Source organism: Lynx canadensis, chromosome A3 (assembly GCF_007474595.2).
Source record: "Lynx canadensis isolate LIC74 chromosome A3, mLynCan4.pri.v2, whole genome shotgun sequence".
NCBI classification, from domain to species: Eukaryota; Metazoa; Chordata; class Mammalia; order Carnivora; family Felidae; genus Lynx; species Lynx canadensis.
The window spans coordinates 61,882,154-61,908,503 of NC_044305.1; the positions used below are offsets into that span (position 1 = coordinate 61,882,154).

Consider the following 26,350-nt stretch of genomic DNA (forward strand, 5'->3'; position numbering starts at 1 on the left):
GCCCCTGCTTATATTACTTTTTATATGTGGAAAAAAACAGTGAAGGTGAAAACAAACACTACACACTTAAAACTACTCACTCCTAGTGCCTCTCCCTTTCCAGTGTTAGGCATTCTTGGAACAGCAAGAGAAGCACAGCTTTGTCTTCTTTCCCCATTCCCCTTCTCTCCAGAAAGCTCTGACCACAGCCTCTGTGCAGCTTGGGGCCCTGGGGGTGGGGGCAGGCAGCATGGGTCACAGCCAGCCCAAGGATGGGAGTCTGAGCATGCTCTCTCCCTACCTCCTAGAAGCTCTGTGGGATCCCAGAATAGGCGCTGGGTACAGCCGAACCCTCTGGCTCAGCAACACAAGATGGGCAAGGCAGTCCCTGTGAAGGGCTGTGTGTCTCTATTCATAGAGGTGTACAAGGCAAGCCCGCGTAACCTTTTGCCCAGAGTGCTGAGAGAAAATTCCAGCACATCCTGGGGCAGCCTGGACAATATAGCTGAGTCTGCAATGCCATGATTGTAGGGCGGGAGCTCAGAAAGCTGACTGGTTGGGTTGGCTTTTCAGAGTGGGCTCGGCCTGGCTTCTGCCCCGGCTGCCCCCTTTGCCATAAATACTTTCCCCCTAGGACTTAGCATGGCTGGAACTTCTTGTCATGCCAGTTCCTGCTAGAACATCACCTCCACCTGGAAGCCCTTCCTGACCACCCAATCTGAAGTGCCCTGGCACCATCACCCTGTTTAAAATTTTATTTGTATTTACCTGTTTTAAATTTTATTTATATTTACCTGTTTTTATTTGTATTTACCTTCTGACAGTGTCTTATTTATTTGTTCAGGGTCTGTGTTCACACACACACAGACCCCAACACCAGCTCCTTGAATGCAAGGACCAAATGCTTTCAGCTCACCACTGCCTGTTGGCGCCTGGCACACTTCTGGAGGTTCTCAAGGCACACTTATGGAGTGAACACGAGCCTGAGGTTGAGTTCCTGGAGTGTGCAAGAGGAAGTTCCCTTTCCCTGGAGACCTGGGGAGGGGTGGGTGGGCGAGTGGCCTGCACTGGGGTCACTTCACACAGGGAAAAGCCTGATGACAGAGCATCTCTGTGAAGGAGGAGGAACCAATCAGTGTCTCAGGGGTGCCAAGCGGTTAGGAGTAGGGGCAGGCAGAGATGCAGCAGGCAGACAAGACCCGAGTGGTCCCAGAGGGCTCTGGAGGGCAGGTGGGGGTCACCAGGGCCCAAGGAAAACAGAGCACAGTGTCAGCAGAGCAGAGGGGAAAGGCCAGAGCATCAAGATCGGGAAAGGCAAGATGGCTGTGGGTGGAGGGGCATAGCCACCCCCCTGGAGTGTTTGAAGAGACCAGAAAGACAAAGGGTGGTTCAAGCATCAGAGTCAATTTAAGGCTTGGGGTTTGTTTTTGATGTGTTTTTTATTGGCTAGAGCCTGTGTGTGGGAGAGTGAGGAGAGCATGATGGGGACCAAAGAGCTGGGAGGGGAAGTGCTATGGATTACCTGGCCCGGGCAGGCCCTTTGAGGGAGGCAGTAAACGACTCCTCAGGGTGGGGATGTACCCCCACACACCAGGGGAGAACTGGCCTGGGAGCCCCTAGCTGCTCGCCAGGGCTCACCGGGGACCAAGCCAGACTCAGCCCTGCCCAGCTCCAGGCCTTTCCAACCATACCAGTCACCCACATGCCCCCCCGTGTGCTATCTGTACAGGAGACCCTAGCTGAGCATCACCTCTGTGCCAGGCTCTGTGCCAGGCTCCACACCAGGAACCACCCTCAGAAGAGAGGGTGTGAGCAAGGTGGGCTGAGGGCACAGTGACTAAGTGTGCCTGAGGGCAGTGAAGTGGCTTCCAGAGAAGGTATCCTGAGCCAGGTCTTGGAGGCTGAGTCAGTGCTTGTGTTCCAGAGAGGAGGGTCTGCAGGCAGGCACCAGCCTCCTGGCGGCTCAGCTCCAGGAGAGGAAGGACCAGCTGGGGCCTGCCCGAGGCCCTCCCCGTGTGTTTCCCCCATCTCTGCTGCAGGCCTGGGGTTGCCACGTGGGCCTCCCAGGTCTCCAGGCTGCAGGCACTCCCCTTTCCAGTCTGGCCTGTCAGACGGATCCTTGCCTTCAAAGGGCCACCTTGGCCCCATAGCCGCCCACATCAAACCCGCACGCCCCCTTTCCCAACTTCTCCTCCATGTGGCCTGCCTGCGCTGCCTGTTTTTCTCTGACCTCCTCGCAGGCCGACCCTGCGCTCTCTGCTTGCAGCTGTGTGCCCTGACCCTCCTTCCTTTCCATCACACCCCAACCAAAACAGTGGTAGCTAACATGGTGCACAACCCTGGCCGCATCCCAGGTGCTGTTCTCAGAGCTTACCTCTCATAGGAGTCCCAAGCAGTAAGGGCTGTTACCATCAGATGTTTTTCACAGATGGGGAGACTGAGGCAGGTGTGGTTAGGAAACTTCTCAGGGTCATACAGCTGGAAAGCCTTGGAGCTAGGATTTGACTCCAGAGTCCTTGTTCTTGACTAATGCAGCACGCTGTCTCCACTTCTCCAGCCCCTTCCTCAGCTCTCATTGTGGTGACAAACCGGACCACACCTGCCACTTCATGCTGAAGATGCCCTGCTGGTCCCCTGAGCTTTATTCCTAAGTGGCAGATAGGAGGACAAGGGCTGTCCCTTCTACTTCCTTCTACTGATAAGGTAGATTGACTTATCAGTAGATTGACTATGAAGGGGAATCTAAGGGTTGAGAATTGACTCCTCTAGGAGAGGATCTGGGGTGAATGCCTGGGCAGAGGCCTCTCAGGGCACTGCTGGGAAGGAGGAGCCCATGACCCCTGGATGGCTTGGCTCTCTGTCTCTGGCTACAGTCTGAAGCCCTAGAAACAGGAGCTGAAGAACTGAATTGGAGGGATGGGACTTCTGTAGGTGGTCAGGATGCAACACCCCCAAAACTCGTATTTTCCAGGAGGGCCTCGAAGTCAGGCCTGCTGCCTGTTGTCCCTGTGAGTCCTGGGACTATCCCAGAAACAGCAGGGTTTTGTCCGCATTCACCAGTGTGCTCCAGACACTGCTTAGGGCACTGAAGATACAGCCCTGAACAGAACCTAGTCCCTCCCTTGTGAAACTCATGGTCCCGGGGGAGATGGACACAGGCATCAAGAAATAAGTAAATATTTGGCATACCAGATGGTGATAAGGGCTCTGGAGAAAAATAAAGCCAGATAAAGAGGAGAGGGAATGTTGAGAGATGGGGATATTTGTGCACAGAACTGAAGTCAAGCAGGTTTCTTGGGGAAGAGCATTCCACACAGGGAACAGCAAGTACAAAGGCCCTGGGGTAGGCAGAGTTCTCTTAGGTTGGAGGAAAAACAGAAACCATTGTGGCTGGAGCAAAGGATCAAGGACAGAGTAGTAGAAGTTGAGGTCAGACAGGTAAGTGGGGATTCAATCCACCAGAGCCTCGGGGCCATGGTAGAGGCTTTGACTTTGATGCTGAAGTGGAGAGCCATTGGAAGGTTTTGATAAGAGAAACAGAATCTGATTTATTAAATATGTTGAAAGGCTACTGCGTTGAGCATAGGTGATTGCAGTAATCCTGGTAAGAGATGATGGTGGTTTGGCCTGGGGAGATAGTGTTGTAGGTGGTGAGAAGTGGTAGGACTCTAGGTGTAATTCCCAGGTACAGCCAGTGGGATGCGAGATGTGAGAGAAAGGAGACCGGGAGGGCTCCAGGATCTAGACAACTGGCAGGTTGAGGAAGCCCTTTACCGAGATAGGCAAGACACAGGTAGAACAGGTTTGGGGCCAAGTCAGGAGTTTGCTGCTTATCCCAGGCCATCTCTTGCAACACAGTCAACCTCTTTTGTCAAACCACGTCTTCCAGTTTGGGGTCTGGAAAACATGGGCTTTAAGTGGCCAAAATGGAGGATGTGCACAACCTGCATCTCCTATGGAGAAGCTGGCTGCAGCCCCAACCTGCCCTTCACTCATTCAGTTGTTTAATGAATGCTAATGAAACACACACCAGGTGCCAGGTGCTGTGCTAGACTGTGGGGACACTGCAGTGAACAAAACCTGCCCTAGGAGGCCTTACCTTCTAGTGGGGGAGGGGGGGCAGGTAATAAACACAATAAACAAGTAAATTACGTAATGTGTTAGGAGGTGGTAAATGTGATCGGAAACGTAAGTAGTTCAGGGCGAGGGGATTGGCAGGTGTGGGTGGTGTAGGTGGCAGCGTAGACAGGGAACTGGGGCTGCAAGGGAGACAGGGGCAGCTGTGTGTGTCTGGTCAGAAGGCCCAGTCAGAGCACAGGCTGCAGGGAGCAGCAGGGGCGCCTGAGCCTCACAGACACTTAAGATCCTGGCCTTCTCCTCGGAGCAGATAGAAGCACTGCTGGGGTCTGAGCACAGGAGTGACCAGCCATGTGGACAATTGGCCGGCTGGAACTCCTCTTCTCCTCCTGCCAGGCAGACTGACAAGACCAGTGGAGGCCCGCCTTCTTGGGTGATCATTTGCCTCTTGCCTGGAGGTGTCTGTCCTAATGAGCTGAGTGTTTGCAGAGACAGCTTCCAGCGGTGGGGGTGAGGTGGGGAGGCGCAATGTCAGGTCCCGGCCCTGCTGAGATGCACACGGTCCAAATATGCCCTTATCCCTGAGAGGGGTGTGGCTGCCAGAGCTGGAAACAAAAGAGAGTAAGCAATCAGAAGGCCACAGCTTGTGCGCTGAGCAGGGTGAAGCCATTTTCACGGAGAGGAAAACATAGGAGCCATGGAGCTGCAGTTGTGTGCCCTGCCCACCCCCAGCTTCTGTAGCAGGGAGGGCCCTGGGGTGAGGCTGCCTGCCTGAGGACTGCTTCTGGGGGCGTGGGCTGCGGAGCCTGGCCCCTGTGCTTGCACAGCTGTGATCCCAGAGCAGGCAGGGCCCTTTTGGAAACTATCCCTAGCCTTGCAAGGCCTGAGCAAGACAGCACAGCTCTGGTTTTGGTGAAGCTCCAGATGGTGCCTCTCTTTTGCCCAGAACCTTCTCTCTCCCTCCCTCCCTCCCTCCCTCCCTCCCTCTCTCTCTCTCTCTCTCTCTCTCTCTCTCTGCCTCCTCATCTCCCTTCCTAAAGGGATGTGACACTAGGCCAAAAGACCTGGCCCCCTTCCAGGAGCCAAGGCCTCGGGCCTGTCTCCTAGCCCTCAGCCCAGCTGCTCTTGTGGACTGTCTGAGCCTGTGGCCGGCTGAGGTGCTGAGCAGGTGTCTGCGGGTGAGTCAGGGGGAGGAAGCCAGGTGTGCCGGGCAAGGCTGGGCTAGAGCAGGGAACTGGGTGAGGGGCTCGGGCCTAAGTCCTTTTGGCCAGCCTACACTTGCTACATGTGAAAAGATGGTGCCTCTGTGAATTCCCCTGGTGTTGCTTCTTTGATCAGCAGCCCCCTTTCCCAGAGAGGCCAGGGCTCAGAAACTGCCTGCCGTTTGCCCTGGCCACAAGTTAGCTCCACGGCAGCTGGATGGTCCTTGCTAAGGCTGAGCCCAGGCTGCCCAAAGCAGGTGCAGGGCCTGGGCCAGGAGTGGCTTACTGCAAACACCTGGACTCCTGCAGGCCCTGTTCCTGGGAGGGGTGGGGGCACTCCCATTTGTTCAGAGAGGGAGGTGCAGTTTTCATGGGTGATGGGGTGGCTGGCAGATTAAGTGACATATCAAGCAAATGCAGCACGTGGACCTTGTGGGGAATCCCCACTCCAAAAGCCCAACTGGTGAGGACATCTTTGAGACAATCAGAGAAAACTGAACATGGTGTTAGCCCACATAAGGAATTCTTGGTAATTTTGTTGGGCAGGAGAACATACTGTGACCATGCTGGGGAGAGAAATCCTTATCCTTTTCGGTTTAGAAGCTCTTTATGGGTAAAATGATACAATGTTTGGATTTGCTTTAAAATTCCCTGGAAGGAAAAGGGTGGGGGCGGAGAAACAGGGGCAGGCAGAATGACGTAGAGCTAGCGCAGTCATTAGAGGGGGTGGCGGGAGGTACACAGCCTCTGCTCCTCCGTAAGCCTCTCCAATCCCCACAGCAAGTTCAGTGAAGAGAGAGACACATGAGAGGCCTGAGCAGCAGCTCAGGGTGGGAAGGATCTTGCCCTCTTTGCTGGCCTTGGTTCTTCCAGCCCCGAGTGCTTACTCCAGGGAAGTGGATCAAACAGCCAACCTACAAAGATCTTAGTGCGCTCCTTTAAGGGAAGGCTCAGCCTGTGTTAGGCATCATGTGCATGCATGGCCCTCCTGTGGTTGTCTCCATTTTGTCTGGCTCCAAGAGGCCACACAGCATGTCAGTAAGAGGTGGATCCAGGTTGTGGAAGCTGGTGGTCTGGCTCCAGAGCCCACGCTCTGACCTCCTAGTGCCAGCCAAGTGTCCCAAGCACCCAATGTGTGACGGCCTCTCTTCTCCTCCCTAGCTGTCTTTGCTCAGCCAGCTTCTGAGCCTCATGAGGCCATCATCCCTCAGACAGTACCTGGGCTCTGAGACCTTGCCACCCTGCCAGGAGCAACAGCCAAAGACCAATGCTGAATTAGACCACAAGGTGAGCACCCAGCACCTGCCTACCTCAGCCCAGGCACCACACAGCCCGGTAATGAGGAAGGCAGGGCTGTCCACACTGCAAGCCTATAGGGCCTTATTGCTGCCAGTCCTCCTAAAACCCCAGGGCCTTTAAAATTCCAGCAAGCGCCTCCCTCTGGTGAGAGGAGGTGCTCATCATCCCTGCATAGCCTGTAATTAGGGCCCTTGCCCGTGCCCCTCACAGAGGCTCAGTGGGGCGCTCCATGCACAGGCACTCTGGCCCTCTGGCCCTGCTCCTGGGTTTTGCTGCATTCTTTATAGTCCCATGTCCATTTACTAGCCGTGGAGTGCCCTGTAGTCCTACAGCATAGTTTAAAGAGGATGCAAGGGCTGAAATAATGCTGGTGAGGGAAGCGGGGCTGGGAGGGAATGTCCAGATGTGACAGGCATTCTGTGTTCCTAGGGCAGAGCTGGGTACCTCCTCCCTGTTTTTCACTGTGGTTGCCCCTGAGGCTGAGTCCTTGGCCTTTCCCCAGTTCTTCCTAATTGACTTTCTAGACATTGTTCAGCTTTCCCAAAAGCCATGCATTGGTGGGAGTCTGGGGCAAAGAGGTACCCCAGAGTCTTCAGGTTGTGGTGTTTGGAATAATGAGGCCTGTGGACCCTTGGGGTGAATGCAGGCAGGGACAGTGGTATAGGGGTATAGGGGCTTCAGAGTGGGAGCCCCAAGTCTGACTCTGGGAGGTGGGGAGAGTGGGGATTGTGTGGATCTCAGTGAGCTCCCCTATCCTTGGGGCCTCGAGGATGAACAGTAGAGATAGAGATCTTCCTAATTTAGGAAAGTGGTAATTCCAAAAGCTCACTCGGAGGTTGGATGTTGATGATCCAGAAGTCCACCCTTTGGGCATTGCTCTGCAAATCAGATAAATGAATTAATTTACTTAATGAACACAAATGAACCATTAAGAAGATATGATAATCCCAGGTGTATGCGCCTCTTCTGGAACATGTAGGTAAGGTTATCTTTTAGCTGTGCCTAATATTAGTGCATTTACGAGGCTGCTGCCTGCCTCCCAGGAGAATGTGAGCTGTGTGTATGCCCTGTTCTCGTTCCCCATCTATTTCCTGAGAAATGTGCTGGTTGTGGAGACTGTGTTTGGATGTTCCAGGGCTTCTGGAAAGGAGGTGGGGTCAGCCCATAGGCGGGAAGGGTCTGTCTGAGCAGGACACAAGTGGGAAGGACTCAGGCTGGGTTAGGGGAAGGAAAAAGGAGAGAGGAAGAAGAGGGAGTGGTAGCAGAAAAGAAAAGGCTTGTACCTGATCTGCCCAGTGAGGAGTGTGTGCTTCAGACACTTTGGAGCCCACTCCTGTGACCTCACCCAGCAGAGTTGGGACTACCAAGCCAGAGGCTTCCACTTGGCTCCTTGCTTTTCAGAGCCCATCTCGCAGCAAATGTCTGTTCAACAACCAGGGAAGAAGAGGAGGAAGTGGGCTGAGGGTATCCTTTATTTTGAGTACTGTTCTAATGCATATAAAGGAAACTGTGTCCCCCTTGTCTGCTGCCATATTGGAAATGACCTGTTTGGCCTGGAAACATGGAGGGGACAGTATGTCTCATCAGGGTGCCCCAAAAGGGTAGGGTCAGAGTGTTGGCCCAGCCCAGGGCAGTGAAGGGGGCACGTGGGTCCAAGGGCAAGTGAAGGAGACACATGAGGCCAACGCAGGTCTCCAAGGCCTTTGCTGCAGCTTGAACCCACCTAGGATTGATCCCAGCCTGGAGCAGAGGAGGGAAGGGGCACTGGGCTGGGAAGGGGAGGAGGTGGGGCTGGTTCGGAGACGCGGGTCTGCACAGAAATGGGAAGAGTTCTGTCCTCCTGGGCAGGTGCCGTGCTGACCACGAGGGGCCTGGTGGGGCAGGTGCCAGGCTCCCACAGCCCAGCCCTACTCCCACCTTGGCCAACTGACTCCTCATTAGGCCCAAGCATGTTTCATCTTCAAAGGTGATCAGGCTACTCACCAGCCAAAAAGAGCAGTGGCGTCACCAGCCCTATTTTACAGGGAGTGGTGGTCTGGGCCTGGGCTGAGCCTTTCATCCCTAGAGCTCAAAGTCTTTGACTTCCTTCTGTCCAAGCACAGTGGGGAAACTAAGGCCAGAGTGAGCTTGGCCCCAGGCAACCTGACCTGGAGGAAAGGACTTTCCTAACCCTTGGGGCTGCAGTGCTGAGCCCCATCCCCCCAGGCCTTGCTCACCCTGTCTGGAAGATTTCCTGTGAGAGGCTGGGGTGACTGCCCTCCTCCAGCCCTCCAGATAAACACTTCTGCCAGGCTCCCCTCCCCCTGTTCTCCCCATCTCCTCCTTTGCAGCGGAACGAAGGAGGGGGTGGGTGTTTGGCCCAGTCTCCTCCCTCTCCTAGGAAGCTCCCAGCCTTCTTCCCCTCCCTGCCCTGTCCTTCAGTGGCTGGCGGGGAGAGCTGCTGACTGGTGCTCCAGGGCTTGACTTTCTCTCCTCACTGATCCTGTGGCTTTGCAGTTGACCCTTTACTTGTTGGTCTCCCCAGCTAGACCATGAGCACAGCCAGGGCTTCTCGGCATGGCATATTTGGCACTAGATGAGTGAATGAATGAACGAATGAATGCAACATGAGTTCCTCTCCCCCTCCCTGAACTCTATTCTACCACCCCATTATGGCCATCCACCCTCCTGCCCTGCTTCTCGAAACCTCCCTCCCTCTGCATGCCCTCTGACCAGCCTCTGCTTGTCAGCCGCCTTGTCTCTTAAAGTCCTTGTTTCATTAAGGCCACAAGGGTTTATAGCCTGCACTTCTCTTGTCGGAGGTCCTTGACTTCAGAAGTGTTACCTGCTTATGAGAGAACCAATCAGGGCACATTGTTCATAATTATAAGCTAGTGAGATTCCTGCCTGGGAAAGCTAACCACCAAGAACAACAAAAAGCAGCAACATGGTCCTGCTGCAACCCTTCAGGGAGGCTGAAGGGGAGGCCACGGGAGGGCTCCTGCCCTGGCTGTTTGTCCTAGCTGGGTCAGGGCACAAAGTGTCCTAGCAAATCATGGCAGAGCTTGTGTGGAATATAAGATTCTGAAAAAAAGGAAGAAAGGATTCGCTTCCTAACGAGACGATTAGAACACTTCCAGCCTTTTAAAGTGCTCTTGATAAAGGGGTTGCTTGGCCCCTTGGTGGTTATTAGTGGCCCTGTGCTCACCTGGTTTGAGCGGGTCTCTCCCAGAGGAGAATAAACATCTAGGCCAGAGTGAGGCATGGGGGTCTGAGACAGCCCCTCAAGAGGCAGTGCCATTCAGATGAGAGAGGTGGAGAGGATGTTTTAATGCAGGAACCAGCTCCAGAGAGTTGGCCTCCTAGTGCCTCCATTTGGTCCTTGGATACCAGTTCAGTAAGAGACCAGCACCCCTCCCCCCCACACCCCAGGCCCCTGTGGGTGAGGCTGTCCTTCTGACTGCTCTGCAGACAAACATGTGACTGGATGCAATTTGCTGCTGTCCCCTCAAAGTGACCCACTCAGCCTTCTAACCCAGAACCAGGAGTTTCCTTTTAGCTGACTTGCATGGACCATCTTGGGCCAGATTTTGTCTAATTGCATTCTGCCCAATCTCAGAGTTTTGGCCTGTTCACGTTTATTGAGATTACTGATGTTTTGGTCTTGTTAGACCTGCCATTGTATGTTCTGTTTTTATTTACCATACTTTCTTGTTTCTTGCTCTCCCCCCCCCCCTTCCTCCACCTCTCCCCTGGCCCTTTGCTATAGTGAAGGAATTTTTGTTGTTCCACTTTTCTCCTGGAATTTTGGAAGGTCTACAGAGCCAGAGTCCTTATAGTGGGGAATAAGTTTTTCCCCAGTTTGGTTAAATTTGGGAACTTTGAGGAAGTTAACTGTCATTGTGTGAGAAGAAAACAGAGGTTCACAAAGGGGGAAGTCCCAGATTGGGGCTGCATTGAGGCACCAGAAACTGGGTTCCTTTCTCCTCGTCCTCCTGGGCATGTTCTCTATGGAGCCTGATGAGTGTCCTCGTGGGGCAGGCAGTGCAGGGCCCACTGAGGGCTCTGCATCTGTGATGGTCCCCATCTCCCCCAGGGGCTAGGGGGCAGCTGCAGGAGGCCCCACCACCCAAAGCAAGCCTGAGGACTTCAGGTGGCTCCGGTCAGCTTCCTCACCATGCACACCGCTTGCTGTCTGGCTCTGTGCTTGTGAGGCTTGGGGATGGTTTGTGTATTAGAGAAGGTGTGTGTGTAAAGAGTTGATTTTATGCGGGGGTGGGGGAGCGCTCCAAGCTGGAGTGATGCTCTGGAGTAAACAAACTCTGCTCTGCACCCACAAACTCCTTTGAGCTCACTCCTGGGTCTCTGCACATCTTCTGCAGAGGGTGTGGGCCTGCCCTGTGTGTGTGTGTGTGTGTGTGTGTGTGTGTCTGGGTGCATGCATGTATGTCTGTGTGCATATGTGTTGTGTACATGTCTTTATATCTTTGTGGTGTGCCCTCGTGTTAGTAGAGTTAACAAACAAGTTTTACTGCTTTTGCTCCTGCTGCAAAGGCAGCTGGCCTGTCCCTGTGTTGGTAACCCTGCCAAGAGCAGCCTGAGTGACTGGGGTGTGGTTTGGGAGGTTGTGGGGAGTGAGCAGAAAGGGTGCCGCTAAGCCCTGGTGGCTCATACCCCCTCAGTCTTGGCTGGAGCACAGGCCCCTCACCCTGGGTCACCCAGAAGCACAGGTGGAACAGGAGCCTCCCCCTCTCCGCACACTCTCTGCCTTCTCACCTGCAAGAGCCCATCCTCATTTCCTGCCCCTCACCCTATACCTTAGGGAAAATCATACCCACAGGGCTGGAGACCTTGGTTAGGGCAAGATTAGATGGGTTGGGAAGAAACCAACTAGTTTTAACAAACAGAAAATAGGATACCTGGGTGGCTTAGTCAGTTAAGCATCTGACTCTTGGTCTCTGCTCAGGTCATGATCTCACAGTTTATGAGTTCAAGCCCCATGTTGGGTTCTGTGCTGATAGTGAGGAGCCTTCTTGGGATTCTCTCTCTCCTTCTCTCTCTGCCCCTCCCCTGCTTATGTGCGTGCGCACACACATGCGCACACACACACACTTTCTCTCTTTCTCTCTCTCAAAATAAATTAGTTAATTAAAAAAAAAAAAAAGGAAACAAATATTCAGGAATCCTGAGTTCTTCCCTGCCAAGTCTGTGATTGGTTCCTCCTTACTTCCTCCAAAGTGAAGAACATCAAACATCTTTTGAAATAAACCTCAAAGAGATGGCCTCTGGGAAGCTGACCCAAAGGGGTGATCCAAGCATCAGTCCCGGGTCACACCCACCTAGGAGGCTGCTGTGCCTCTTCGGAACGGGTACTTCTGAGCATCTGAAGGCCACATGGGGCCCAGGCCCAACCAGCTTTGTTTGGGGCCCAGGAACTCTGGCTTCTTTGCAAGTGTGTGAGCAGGGCTTGAAGCGACAGAGTTAAAACTGGGGGGAGGGCAGGCTTGGATTCTTCAGGCAGCTTGTGAACCTGCTCTTGCCCCAGGCCCAGTCCTCTTGCGACCCATGGGGGTCCCTCCCTCAGGCAGAGCCCTTACCCCATGCAAGGTGACTCATCTGCTTCTGGCCCAACACTACTCCTTCTCTTCATCTTTCAAGTCCTCAGAGTCCTCCTCAACAACCCTGTGATTGTCTTCCTCCCATTCTTACATAAGAAAAGGCAATCCTGAATGCCTCTCCCATCACATTCAGCCCCTCTGTCAGCAGACCCTACTTCATGCCTTCAGCTTTTCTCCTGCAAGTCAAACCACATCATTTGATTCCAGACAGGGGACATCTTTCCCAGAAATCCTGGGAAATGTGAGAGGTCAAGACTCCATTTTCTTTGCTCCTGCTGTTCCTTCTTCCTGGCAGTGCCTGGCCTGTCTTCCCTGCCCTTGGATCCCCATGGTCATTGCAGTCTGTTCATTTGACCCTTGGCCTGTCCACACATTGCTTTACACAACTAAACAGAGTTGCTTGTGAGGATCGGTCCAGAGTCAGTCTCAGCTGTGTCCCACTGCTCCCACTGAAATGGCTGCCCTAGCAGGTGCACCCCTGTGGGAGGGACCCTTCCCACCTCACCTGCATCCAGCCCCACACACCGGCCTCTCCTCCTGGGCTGTACCTTCCAAGGAACATTGCCTTGTAAGTGCTGCACTGAGCAGCCTGGGCTCAGCTCCCACCAGGCAGCTAAGGGGGACCAGGAAAGGTGTGTAAGGTCCCTCACTCACTTCCTCAGTTGGAATAGCAGTTTCCAGGCAGGCCATGGCCTTCTCAACTGCTCTTCTGCTCACTGCCTTTTTTGTCCCTTCTCCCATGCCTTTGCCAGGACTTTGTAGTTACAGAAACACAGACACACATCCTGGAAGGTCCTGGAACAGCTCATTAGGCTCAGCCGGAGCAGGAGTTGAGCAGAGTCATGAAACCTCAGTGTTGTTCTCTACATCTCTCAGCTCTGCCCCTTTGGTGCATTCCAAGGCAGGCCTTCCCTGCTGACCCTGAGAAACTCCAGGCTTCTGTCCTTCCCTCAGCAGCCCTATCCATGGGGAAAGAAATTCTGTCTAGAATCCCAGAGTTGAGTCTCAGTGGCTTGGATTGGGTCATGTGCTCATCTGTAAGCCAGTCATATAGCCAGGCATATAGTGTTTGGCAGGCCCGGGTTACATGTCTTCCCCTGGAGTCAGGGCTGAAGTCATCACCATGGAGTATAGGGAATGGGAGACTGGGACACTCTGATAAAGGAGAGAGCAGGATCTTGAGTACCCCAAAACTTTAGATGCCCATGGCCTGGTCTGCAGCCATGGGCAATGGCCCTACTCTCCAGTATCCCTGGCAAGTATAAGAATAGTGCTTTCTAGGTTCTTCCCATGTCAGCACACCAGGTGAACTCACCACTTCAGTGAGTGAAAGAGAAAGATAAGAAAGAGAAGAAGCTTTTGAGGAAATGGCTTTTGAAGAGGCCAGTACTCTCTGCAGCCTCTCCAGCCCCTGGAAGATGCCCATGCCCACACCCTGGATGGTTTCAGTGGCTCCCTCCAACACTGGCACCCACATACTGATGTGCATGCGCATGGCCAGCCCTAAATTCTCAAACGTTTGCACTGAGAATCTTGTCCCTCTCTGGGTAGTCAGCAGAGCTGGGTTTCCGGTCCACATCCCCCTGGGGTCAGGGTCTCTCATCCCAGCCGGAGGAGCAGGAAGAGCCAGCCAATCCCCACTTGTCATCTCCCCTACCCCCCACGGCCAGCAGGAAGCCAGAAAGGAAGGGTGGGCTGGGTGGGAGCACTCTAGCAAAGGTTTGCTTGCAGCCCCTTATTCCTCCCACCAGCAGACACAGGAATGGGTCAGATGCTCTGAGATAACCTCCCTGCAGCAGATCCACAGGAATTAAAAGCCCCTAGTCTTCCTGCTTTTGTCCCAACTCCATCTCTTTCCTACCCCAACTCCACTGTGCCAGGGCCTCCCATGTCCCTCCTTATCCTCAGTACCGGGAGCAGGGGCCAAGACTGCTCAGGGTCCAGTTTGGGATAAAGCTTAAAAGAGAATCCCTCTGTCTGTCTTGGGTTTAGGGTCTTGAGTCTCTGGGTCTTGAGTCTCTGACCCTGGGCAGAGAGAAGTATGAGTATTTTCTCTGAGCAGCCAGAAGTCCAGTTAAGGGGCCCGTCTTCTGAGGAATCTGAGCAGATGGGCACATGCTGGGCCTCTGGGATCCTTCAGCAGTCTCAGTGGGCACTGCCTGCCCATCCATCCAGCTGGGACCTGAGAGCAACTTTCCAGGCAGTGGCTATTCCCCACAGCTGAGCCAGAAGTCCGGTTCCTAGCCAAACTCTGCCAGCCTGTCTCCTGTCACCCTCAGTTGGCCTCATCTTTGCTCCACGTTTGGGCTCCACCCACCCCCGTGCCTACACCGGCACCTCCATTTACAGAACCAACTGTCTGGCCTTGTAAGCCCGGAGGGTAAGTGTGGCAGGAGCCCTGCCTTTTGCTTCTGCTCTCGGGCCTCTCAGCTCTGTGCCTTCAGAGACCCTTGGCAGCAAAGAGACCTTGTGGCACTGTCTCATTTCCTAATTAACAGTCATGCATCCTTGTCATTTCCTTCTTGCTAGGACTTATGACCCATGACCTGTCCTGGTCAGACTCTCTTCCAAACTCAGCTTTCCGTTGAGCACAGCCCTCTGCTTGCTGCTTTAGTGCCGGCCCCAAGCCGAGGTCAGGGAGTAACCTTGGAGCAGTAGCAGCATGAGCAAGGGGAATATGTCATGTGGTTTGCTTGTGGGCACAGGGAAGAAATAGCATCCTAGAGGTGATGGCAGGTGCTGTATTCCAGGACCTGTCCCTATGGGGCTCACCTAGAAAAATGCATCCCCTCTCATCTTGTGTTCTAGTGGACATACCAGCTGGACAAGGTTTGGCTCTCTCACCAGGCTAAGGCTCTTGGCCTGGGGCCTGCAAGTGGCCCTACCTCAGGATTAGTCATTACTAATTATTGTTGTTGTTATTTGCCCATCCTGTGGTAAGGTACCTGGACCATGCCCTTGGGGCTCAAGCTTGGGGCCCTGCTCCCTGTCTGGGGGTACAGCCTCGTCTTCTCCCTGTCCTTCCACTATCAGGCCCTTAGGCCCCTGCTGTGCAGTGCAAAGGGAGCCTGTTCTTTCTGAAAGGAGGTGTCTTCAGTGTTAAGTCCCCTTTATGGAAAACACACATAGAGCTTGTTCAGCCTTAGGGAGAGAGTACAGACATCTGCTTCAGACCTAACCCTTACTGGAGATGGTTATGCAGTCGGGGGACCTCTCCAAGCTCAGCTTCCACATCTGCTCAAAATGAGAACCATCAGGCCTCTCTGGGAGCCCTGCTGGGTCAGGGCACTGTGAAGTGGTGCTGTAGGTTTCAATTTAATTTCAAAAAGAAAAAAGAAAAGGGAATTGGTGGAGGCCCAGCTCTAGCCTTGGGTCTGAATTGTGCCATGGCAGACCAGTGCTGCTTCAGTCTTTCCCAGACTAGCTTAGTTCTAGACCTTCATCATGTGTGGGTGCATCTGTCTCCAGCCGAGCAAAAGCCGTGAGTGGACCCACGTGTGGCAATGATGGGACCTGTGCAGAATTCTCCCCCTGGGGTCCATCGTCAGGCCCTCTGGACAGAGCTGAGAGCAGCCTAGGCAGGTTGTGGTTGAATGCAGGTCCTGTGAGCATAGAGAGGAGATAGCAAAGGAGGCTGCTCTGGGCTCCTGGCATCCCAGGCAGGGAGCTGATACCTGTAGGCATTCAGGGCCAGCTTCCTGAGCAGGAGCCCCTTGGCCCTAGCAGCCAGGCAGGGGAGGCCATGTCCTTTGGGTCAGTCTTGGTTTTCCTCAGCAGGTGTTCCTGAGTCGGCCTTTGTTCCCCACCGCCCCAACCCCAGCACCCCAGGCAGCTGCCCCAGAGCCTGGCTGGACCTGCTCCCACAGGATGCCCACCCGGCCTGGCAGCCCCCAGAGAGAGGGCTTGGTTTGGAGACTTGCCTAGGGTAAGCCTGGATCTTTGGTCATGACCGGAGGTGGAAGAAACCATAATGTTCTGGCCAGAGCGAGTGGCTTCCTGGGAGATCCTCTGCCTCCTTTCTGCCCATTTTTTGTGTAAATAACCCAGGCCACAGCCTGCTCCTTGGCATTAGCTGGAGGGGAATTTTCTAAAGGATGAAATTCCTGGGAAATGTTCACCCTTTTTTCCTTTTGTCTTGTGATGAAAGTGCTACAAATGGAGACTTGGCTGGTGGTTCCCGGGGTCAAAACTAGCTGGACCAGATAAAGGAGAATTTGGCCTTCCCCTCCTCCTGGGAGGGTGACAGGCCCTATCCCTCATCCTTGTCCTCCTTCCCCGGGGGAGGGCAGGGCCCGCCTTCAGGCTCTAGAGCCAGGAAGGAGGCATACTGCACAGCACAGAACTTCCCAGAAAAGTTGGCCCGCCTGACTCTGGAGAGAGACCCAGAAAATGAAAGCTAAAGGCCTCACTGGCAGGGGACAGTCTCGTCTTGTCCACATTGGGTTCAGGCACGTCCCACTCCTTACCCTCAGACTCTACCTTTCCCCAACTTGCTGACTGAGGTTTCCCTAGGCTTCATTTTCCATAGGGACTTCCCAGCCTCCACTGACACCCAGTGGGGGAGGAGCTGTGCCACCTGAGCTGGTGAGGGCCCATTCTTCAGACCACATCCTGAAGGCTGGAGAAGCATAGCACCTCCCACCCCCACCCCAAGGAGTGTCTCTGCACTGCCCTTTAACCGTGAAGCCACACTGACTTCTACCCCCTCCAGACACACACACACACACACACACACACACACTAAGGGACTTGGAAGTGCCTCAGGCTGAGGAAAGGGCCACCTTGCGTTTCCAGCTGTGGAGGAAATGGGAGAAGGCAGGGGGCCTTGGCGTCTCCATGTACCAGCCCAGCTGCTGCATGGCCCAGGCCCAACTTCCCTTCCCTGTGTCTTGAAAGGGAAGACAGCCCCATGTCTCCGTGGTGCCAGCCAGGACAGGAACAGGCTTGCTAAGTTCAGGAGCTGGCCACGGTGTGACTGGAGCAGGAAACGTAACTCCCACACCTGGCTGTTTACTCTGTGTCCTCCAGAGAATGGCCTGCCCTCCCCACCTCTGCTGGTGCCCAGGGCCTGCCTCTCAGAGGAAGGAGGCTCAGGTGCAGCCCCCTCCTAGCCAGAACCCCAGTTTCTGCTAATGTCTGCTCCTGGAACCTTCACAAAACGGAGCAAGGGAGAAGAGTCTGGGAAGGGTGGGGTTCAGAAGAAGCTATGCATGCTCTCAGTGCCACCTTTTTTCCTTTTCCCTTTTTCTAGATGAGCTCTTTTTGTCTCTTACCTCTCCTCAATGCCGGGGTCACGGCGGAGGTGGGGGGATGTCTCAGGAAAGGGAGAGGACCAGATGGGCTGGACGCTTCCCATGCAGTATGAAACCTTTCTTTCCCAAAAGTACAACTATAAAAACTGCTGTCTTTGTGGTGATTTCTGTGCACCCGTTGAATCACCTCCCCTTACGTTGGATCAAAGTCTTCCTTGAAGGGCCTCCCCTCAAGGGATCACCCCTAAGTGTAAGGAAGATATGCACTCAGCCCTCCTTGTAGGTAGTAGGCAAGGTTTTCTTCCCGATTTGGGAAATCAGCTTATAAAATGTGGTAAACAGGGTCCTATCTTCAGGACTACCATTTCCTTCTTGTTATTCACCCCCCCCCCCCAAACACACATTCAGAATAGTTTTCCTGGGATTTTCCCTCTAGATTCAATGATGGGAATCAGCCTAAGAATCAAGTTGTGAAACCCACACACACTTAGTCCCAAGCAGCTTTTTTCTCTCAGTAAATCCCCCACAGCACAGACTTTCCTCCAGGGCATTCCTCAGATCCTGGACCCACCCTCACCCCGCCTCCCTCCCAGAAGATAGATTCTTTGGGGGGGGGGGGTGGATGAGGGGGAGCAAGATTGCCTGAAACCTCCAGGGACAGAGACTGGCCTCTGTACCAATTCCAGAGTGGCTCCAAGATCCCTTTTAGCCCAGGGCTTTGTACACAGCACAGGGGCCTCTGAAATGCAAAGATCACTCAGATAGGCGTCTTTCCCGGCCTTCCTCTGACCAACCCATGGCTCTGTGGCCCTTGGATATTTTCTTGGCAACTCCTACCACCTCTCACTAGCAGCTTGTTCAGTGCCCTCTCAAAGAGGGGCCCCCGTGCTAAGAGCACTGCTCTTTTTCAGGGTCATGTCTTTCTCCCTTGCCCCCACACCTACCCTAAACCCAATAGGCTCAATCAATAATAACTGGTATTGTCTTCTTTAAAATTAATTTTTAAAAACTTTAATTGTATTTGGGTTATCCGAATAAAGCACCCACATTGTAGAAAAATAACGCCAGAAAAGAAAAGATAAAGGGTGTCCTATGTGAGAAGTAAGGGAGATGATTCATTTTCAGAAATACCAAATAAAAGCTGTGCTGTCTGGTTAACAGTAGGTTTACAACCTATTGGAAATATGTATGAACCCCCCCACGCCCTGCCGCCAACCCTCCAACAATGGAGTCCCAAACCCTTAGACACTTTCAGGTTATTCCCCTCTCCATTTTGCAGGCTTATTTTCATGGGCTTTGCAATGAACATGCTCCAGGGAACAAAGAGAAGAGGGACTGAAAGTCTCTGCATCACCTCAAGGAACATACATTTGTTCCAATCAGACTACTTTGTGCCTTACATGAGCATAGGTGACATCCGGGTAAGGCTGTAACCTCTGTAGTACTCAGCCAATGAGCAACCAGGGGAGGGACTTGCACGCTAGGAGATGAATTGTCTGCTGTAACTGCCCCAAGTGTGCCTGTCCATCAAACACTTGCTCTTGCAAGAACGTTGATTAAAGCCTCACTTCACTGTGCTCCAAGTCTCCACATTCCTCTGTTCCTCTTTTGATTGGGTTGGTGGACTTATTTCTCACATCCTTATAATCCTGTCAGAGAGAGCCACATTTTCACTCTAGTGAATTCCATCAAAACTGATTCTGGTGCCTCCTTCCCTGGTGGGGTTGGGGGCCGTCTGTTCCCACAACCCAACCTCTCTGCTCAAGAGCCTCGAATGGCCTCCACTGCTCACTGTCTAGGCTGTCTGGGGCCAGCCCTGTCATCAGGATGTTCCCTCCATCCCCCCTGCTGCAGCCCAGCCAGCCACCTGATGGTCAGTCCCCCAATGTGCCCTGCCTCTGTTTCTTGCATCAGCCCTAGGATCTGTCTGGTGTTGTAATCTTAGCCCAGCCACCACCCTTAACAGGGCCATCTTCACCTCAGATCCTGCTGTTCCTTTGAGGCCTGGCCTAGCTTAGTCACTTCCTCCCTGAAGCCTTCTGAGCTGCATATCACCCCCTCCCCCACCAAAAAAACCTAGAAGGACACTTTCTCCTTTTGGTCCATGGGGAAGCTAAGATTTAGTATTTGTTGACCAAATGATTGCCTTCCTGAAGTATCTTTTTCTTTTCTTTTCTTTTTAATGTTTTTTATTTTTGAGAGAGAGAGAGAGAGAGAGAGAGAGAGAGAGAGTGGGGGGGGGAGGGGCAGAGAGAGAGGGAGATACAGAATGGAAAGCAGACTCCAGGCTCAGAGGTGTCAGCACAGAGGTCAACGCAGGGCTTGAGCCCACAGACCAGGAGATCATAACCTGAACCGAAGTCAGATGCTTAACCAACTGAGCCACCCGGGTGCCTCTGAAGTATCTTTTTCTAATGTCTAAGTGTTTGTGGCTGTGTCTTAGTTAAGGCACAGTGTCTGGCATACAGACTTGTGCCTGCTTTATGGGGGCAGTGGGGGCGGCCTGAGCTTTTTGCGAGGACTGAGGCGTTAGGGTTCTGAATGTTCTGAATGCTGTGGACCTTCTTAAGGCCAGGACAGGCTGGGGAAGGGGAGCTTGGGGGAAGGAGCAGCTTGCCAGCGAGCCAGCTCACTGACACGCCAGCCCAGCTGGGGGATTCGGGTACGGGCAGCTGCAGGACCTGACAGGAGCAGCTGGCTCAGAAACTGGATCTTGCCCAACCTGGGGCAGCACTGCCCGGAAGGCACACCGGCGCTCCCCTTGGCTTTCCCCACTGCGTCTTCTCCCTGCCTGCGGGGTGTGGTGTCGCCCAACCTGGCCAGACCGTGGGGTCACACCACCTGTGGGCCTCAGCTGTCGCGCTGAAGAGCAGGCTGGGTCCAGGGTGGGGGTAGGTGGCTTCCCTTCTCAGGATTTTGCAGAGTAGTATTTGAGTTCAACAAGACGATACTCCATAGTATCAGGTCTGGTGCCCTCAAAAGTGGTTCTGGCTTCTGCCCTAAGGAGGCTACTGGGTCTGTGCAGAGTGGCCACTGCTGTTTCTGGGGCATCTCCAGATACTCTAAGAGAGGAGGACGGTATAGGCAGAGAAAGTGGGGGCACAGGGGAGGCTTGGGCTGGTTCTAAGCTCTAGCCCTGTTATCACCATGCTTAAACCCTGCTGGCTGTCTCTGGAGCTCGCCTCTCCCATCCCAGCTCAGCCTCAGAGCTAGTTATCGGCCACGGGCACAACGGTGGGGTTGTTTCCTGCCACCCTCCCTATCTTAGACATAGGAGTCTAAAGGGGACAAGGCAACAGGCACCTCTGAGTGGAGGAGGGGAGTGCCCACAGAGAGGAGTTCAGAGCACCAGGAGCAGGCTGTGTTTCAGGTCAGAAGCCACACCTGTCTTTGAGGGTCCTCCCTGCGCCTCACTTGGTCTGCACAGCAGATGAACGTCCCATAAGTGAATGAGCAGCAACAGAGTCCAGGGGCATCCAGGAATCAAACCATTCCCTGATCTGATGGAATTGGCCTTTTTTCTGTTTGCACATCCCCCCTCCCAAGCGTCCAGGGGGCAAAAGCAAGGATATGAGTTGGAGGATAAAGTGTGCAGATGCTAAACCAAAGCTGTCTCCCATTTGCCTCTCTTTTCTTCATCTGCCTCCTCAGGTCGACATGGTTTGACTGTCCAGACAGGGCTCCACGTCTGTCTGTGCAAGTGGTGTCCTGCCGAGGGACAAGCTGGACACCTAGGGGCCATGTCCTCACATAGAGAATAGTGGCATCTGGCATGGGTGGGTGCCTCAGCGAACAGAGCAGGACCACAGATACCGGGCAGAGGTCAGAGTGGACAGGTCCCCAGCATGCTGGGCTCCCGGGACAGGGCTGCGTGACCTTATGGGTTTCTAGATGGCAGAGATTAGATTTCTCCTTTTTCTGAATGAAGGGAGGATAGTCATTCATCAGAGGAAGAGTTCTGAGTGAGTGGGTCTATAGCCCTCCTTAGAGACACCTCCTTGGAAACTGTCGGTGGAAGCCCAGTGGTGGGCTGAGTCCCTGTCCTCGGCCGCTGGGCCTGAGAACAAGGAGTCTGGAGGGGACGGAGTTAGGGAAGCCTGTCTCTCTCTGTTCTTCCCAGGTCTGCTACCTGTGCCACAGCCTTCTGACACTGGCCGGGGTGGTGGTCAGCTGCCAGGACATTACTCCAGACCAGTGGGTGAGTTATCCAAGAGGCTAAGGTGGAGGCCAGCCCACTGTCAGGAGCTGCAAAGAGTGGGAGGCTGAGAAAGAAGTGGGTCTGGGGAGCCAGGTTCCTTCCTTCTCCCAGTGTCCCATGAGGCATTGCTGATGGATACTGACCCGAGCCCCCAGCAGCTGCCCTGTTCCTCTCCTCCCTTTCTCACCCTACTTCTGGGCAGTCATTCAGATTCGTCCCTCTCGGAGCGTCTAGGTGGCTCAGTCAGTTGGGCATCCGGCTCTTGATATCTGCTCAGGTCATGATCTCATGGTCATGAGATCAAGCCCCGCATCAGGCTCCTCGCTGAGCATGGAAGCCTGCTTAGGATTCTTTTTCTCTCTCTGCCCCTCCCTCTACTCTCTCTTCCTCTCAAAAATAAGTAAATAAACATAAAACATATATTAAAAAAAAAAATCTATCCCTCCCTTTCTCTGACTTCATTCTCCCTCCTTCCCTACTACGGATGGGCCTGGCCCATGCCACACCCTCCCCCATGAACACCCCACCCCTGCAGGGAGAGCTGCAGCTGCTGTGCATGCAGTTGGACCGCCACATCAACACCCATATCCGGGAGAGCCCCCACGCCATGCACCGGACCAGACTCAAGGACCTGGCGGCCCAGACCTACGTCCGCTGGCAGGAACTCCTGGCTCACTGCCAACCCCAGGTGGTGCCCCCTCAAGCCCCCCGCTTAGGAGGGGAAGGAAGTGGTCAGGTGGGCTGCCCAGAGCCAGCAGCATGCCAACCCCCACTGCAACTCCTGAGCTCCTGACTGGCAGATGGGTGGAGAAGGCAGCATGGGGTGTGGAGCTGCCTTGGAGGACCTTCATCTTTCTTATCAAGAATCAAATGCCCTGGGGCGCCTGGGTGGCTCAGTTGGTTTAGCAGTTAAGCATGGGGACTCTTGATTTCGGCTCAGGTCAGATCTCCTTGGTTCTGAGCCCTGAGGCAGACTCTGAGCTGACATTGAGGAGGAGACTGCTTGGGGTTCTCTCTCCCCGCCCTCTCTCTCTGCCATTCCCCACGTGTGTGTGTGTGTGTGTGTGTGTGTGTGTATGCACTCTTTCTCTCAAAAGAAATAAATAAACTTAAAAAAAAAGGATCAAATGCCCAGTGTGGGGGTATAGTGAGGGAGAAACAGAGAGCCCAATTCCTGGGCAAATGCAAAGAAAAACTTCATCCTAAAGAGGGTAGAGCCTGGGCCAGGAGTAGCAGTGAGCAGGGCCAGGAAGGGGCACCAGAGGACCCAACTGTCTACCCTCTTCCCACTTGTTCTGCAGGCCTGAGGCTGGCCTCCTACTCTGCTGAAAGGGACCCTCTCAGTCTGCCCTGGTCTCTCCAATTTCTGTAGCAACAACCTCCACACCCCTGATTTTCTCAAGTTCTCTAGGTAATAATAGTCATGGGTACTACTTACTGAACTAAGACTCTTTTCTCTATGAATCCAGATAGCCCCATGAGACAGGTATTGTTATGATCCCATTTTACAGATGAGCAAGCTAACCAGAGTCACTGAGAGGTTAAATAGCTTGCCCCATCACACAGGCAGCAGGCAGCGTGTAAATGTCAGAACCAAGGCACAGATCCAGCCTGACTCCTGAGCCTGCAGACTTAAGCACAGCCCAACCCCTGCTCTGGCAGCCTCTCTTCTGGCCTCTGTCCCTCTGACAGGCAGCACCGGCTGGCTCAGGAACTCTTCCCTCCCCTAGCCCCCAGCCCTTGATGGAGACAGGCTGGGTCTGGTGAGAATCTCTCCACCCATCCTCCCAATGCTCCTGGGCTCCCAACTTGCCTGTGCTCTGACTTCTCTGTTTGTCCTTCCTCCTGTAACCTCTGACTTGGGTCTGACACATTGGCCACAGGCTGTGGCTTGGGTCTCAGATTTCACAAGTCTCTGAGAAAGCTGGAGAGCAAACCTCACCCTCAATCCCCAAGGAACTGGATCACACTAGTCTCTGGTGGGGAAAAGCATGTTTGTCATGAAAAGAAGAAGTGATTCGTGGCCTGGCAAAGTCAAGAGGCCGGCCCCACTTTCCTTTCACGCTGCCCTGGGCCTTCGAGCCAGGAGTAGAGGGAACCCAGACAGAGCACTCATGTGCTGTGGTCAAGTGGCCTGTTGACCCGCCGTGTTCTCCCCTGGACTGGGAGCCACAGGACTTTTGTAGTTCAGCACGTGACACGAGGAGCCTGCAGTGAATGTTGCTGCTGAAGAGTCGGAGCAGCATCAAGACGGTGGGCACCACCTGGGCCAGGGCCATCACACTCTGTTTTTCTCCTTGCCACAGGCCCAGTACTTCAGCCCCTGGAAAGACTAAAGGAGCAGGGCAGGGCCGGCCCTAGGCTCTTGGCTCTGGCAGGAAGCAAACAGGGCTCAGGGAACAGGAGGAAGCTAAGAACAACAGAGGCGAGAGGAGGACCAGTGTGGTGAAGCAAGAGCCTGCCTCCACACGGCCCCTGACCCCCACCAGGCAACGGATATGGCCTCTCCCTGCCTGGCCCACCCCTCCGCTCTCCTTCCCTCCCAGCCATCTCCTATGCCCCAAGGCCTTTGTCTCCACACTCCGGTTTCCCAGGGCCTCCTGGGCCCTCCCACCCTCCTTCCTCTCTCCGTCACTAATGTGAGCTTTCTTTGTGCACACTAAAGTCTTATTTCAGCATCGGTGGTTTAAAAGATTTCCTTCAATCCCTATCCTGAGGGCTCTTGCCCAGTGTCCAGTTTCCTGACATCTCTGATTTGCTGTGCTGAGTTCCCACCTCGGACAGTCATGTGACTGGGTCTTCCTAGGCCCTGCCCCCTGCCCCAGAGGGCTGTTTGTAAATCCTGAGGGAGGAGCAGTTATTCCTTTGGCCCCAAGAGCTGTCAGAAACCCAGGGAGCAGGAATGGGGAACATTTTTTGGACCCAGTCTGGGACTACCCCACCCCCACCCTGCTGGGGAGGATACACAGAGTGAAATGGTGGGTCAGGGTTGTAATTACTCTTAATTCAGTTTATTGTTGAGTTCTGGAATCAACTCCCCAGACTTAGAAGTCGGGGTGGGGGGCTAGCGGGGGGGGGTGGTTGGTGGCAGAGCCAAAAGACAGTTCTGGATACTGCTATTGCTTTCCCTCAGCTTTACCCAAGATCAGTTTTGTGGGCCTTGATTGTTAGTGAAGTGCTGGCTGTCTTTGACCTGCCCCCCCCTTGAGAAGTAAGTGGGCCCTGTGCCCCGCCCCCACTGCCGGGAAGGCCCTGGGTATCCCCATTCTCTGTCTCAGGCTCCTCCTGACTCTCGGTTGGAAGGGGGTGTTGCAAGGGCCATCCATGAAAGGTGGAAGTAGTAGAGGATGGCCTGTGCCCACGCCTCAGCTCAACCCGGTGTCTGCCGGTGGAGCTTCACCATGGCTGGTGCTTACGACTTTCTCTGTTTATGTGCCCCTCTCCTTTGATCTTTCATGCCACAGGGGTCAGGGTAAGTCAGGCTAACCAGGAGAGAGACCCCCCTCAAAATAAAGGACCTTCAGGCCAAGTGGCTCAATTTGCAGACCTAAAGGGTAGCCCATCACTTCCTGGGCCTGTTTTAGACATGGCTGCCTCCCTTGCTGGGTGCCCAGAATGCTGGGAGCTGGGGGCATCTATAATTCAGAGGGCAGAGTTCTGGGTCATCTCCCTGCCATGTTCCCTTTGCCAGGTGAGAGGTGGAAGAAGTCCTTGGCCAGGGTGACTTGGATGCCCAGGGTGACTCGACTCAGAGTTCTGGTTTCTGTTCCTGGCCGCATCACAGGCCCTCCTGGCCGGAGCACCACTGAGGCCCCAGCGGCATCAGGTAGGCCTGAGATCCTCTGATAAAAGAGCAAAGGCTCTGGTGAGCCAACCTCCTTCACCTCCCTCAGGGCTGCCCCTGCTTCTGACACTGCATATCCTGACAGTTAATCCTCAGCTCTTCAGTTTGCTCTGGAAACCTGGAAATCACCTTTGAAATTTCCCCTCTTTGTTCTCACTGCCAAGGGCAGAGAGGGAGTAGAGAGGCCCGAGAGGCTGAACAGGGGAGTTTCCAGTTCTTGAAGCCGCCTCTATGTGGCTATGAGAAAGAGATGGTGCTGTCCATCAGCATAGACATCTGGAGCCCTTCCCCCAATCCTGATTCTTGTGCACTGACCCCTCCTCCCCTGCTCCCCAAACACGCTCATCCCCAAGAGGGAAATAGATACCAAGGAGAAAGGAGGTGTTGGTGAGTACTCAGTTCCTCCAGAGACCTAGCTGTAACCTGAGCAGAGGGGTGCACTTCGAGATCACCCAAGGGCGTCTGATATTCCCTGGGACATGTAACGGGCCCTCTGGAACTGGCTGGGAGCTGACCACATCTTCTCAAACGGGCCCGGGACCAGTTAGAGACTCAATCTCCTCTAGGCCAAGAATTCCACAGTGGTGCTGGCAACTTCACCGCTTGCCCTTTCCAGATCTCTAAGCCCCTGGGAAAAGGCTGAGGGATATCCTGATTGAAGCCACTGGAAAAGCAGCATCCGGGGCTGTGATGACGGATGTTTTCCTGCTTCCTCTTGGTGATGGTGGCAGGGAGGGGCTGGGAAGGGAAAGGCTTCCCAGGTGGACAGCTTTGATAACTCTCCTTTAGGAGGAAGTAGAAAGAGGAAGTCCTTTTCCTATGTCCCCGCTCACCTCAGTCCCCAAGCCCTCAGAAAGATCCCCAAAGGGTAGCTCACCCAGGCTTTCTCATTTCCCCCTCTG

General features: G+C 54.0%; 1 protein-coding gene across 1 annotated transcript in view; it reads left to right on the forward strand.

The window, feature by feature from the left end:
* FAM178B (family with sequence similarity 178 member B) overlaps nt 1-24,276 on the forward strand; it is a 92,098-nt gene extending 67,822 nt beyond the window's left edge. The window contains exons 14-17 of the mRNA XM_032592772.1: nt 6,420-6,545; nt 21,527-21,604; nt 22,140-22,292; nt 23,911-24,276. Coding sequence (XP_032448663.1) covers nt 6,420-6,545; nt 21,527-21,604; nt 22,140-22,292; nt 23,911-23,940 — 387 coding nt within the window. The 3' untranslated portion in view covers nt 23,941-24,276. The remainder of the gene's footprint in view (nt 1-6,419; nt 6,546-21,526; nt 21,605-22,139; nt 22,293-23,910) is intronic.
* Nucleotides 24,277-26,350: the final 2,074 nt, after the last annotated feature.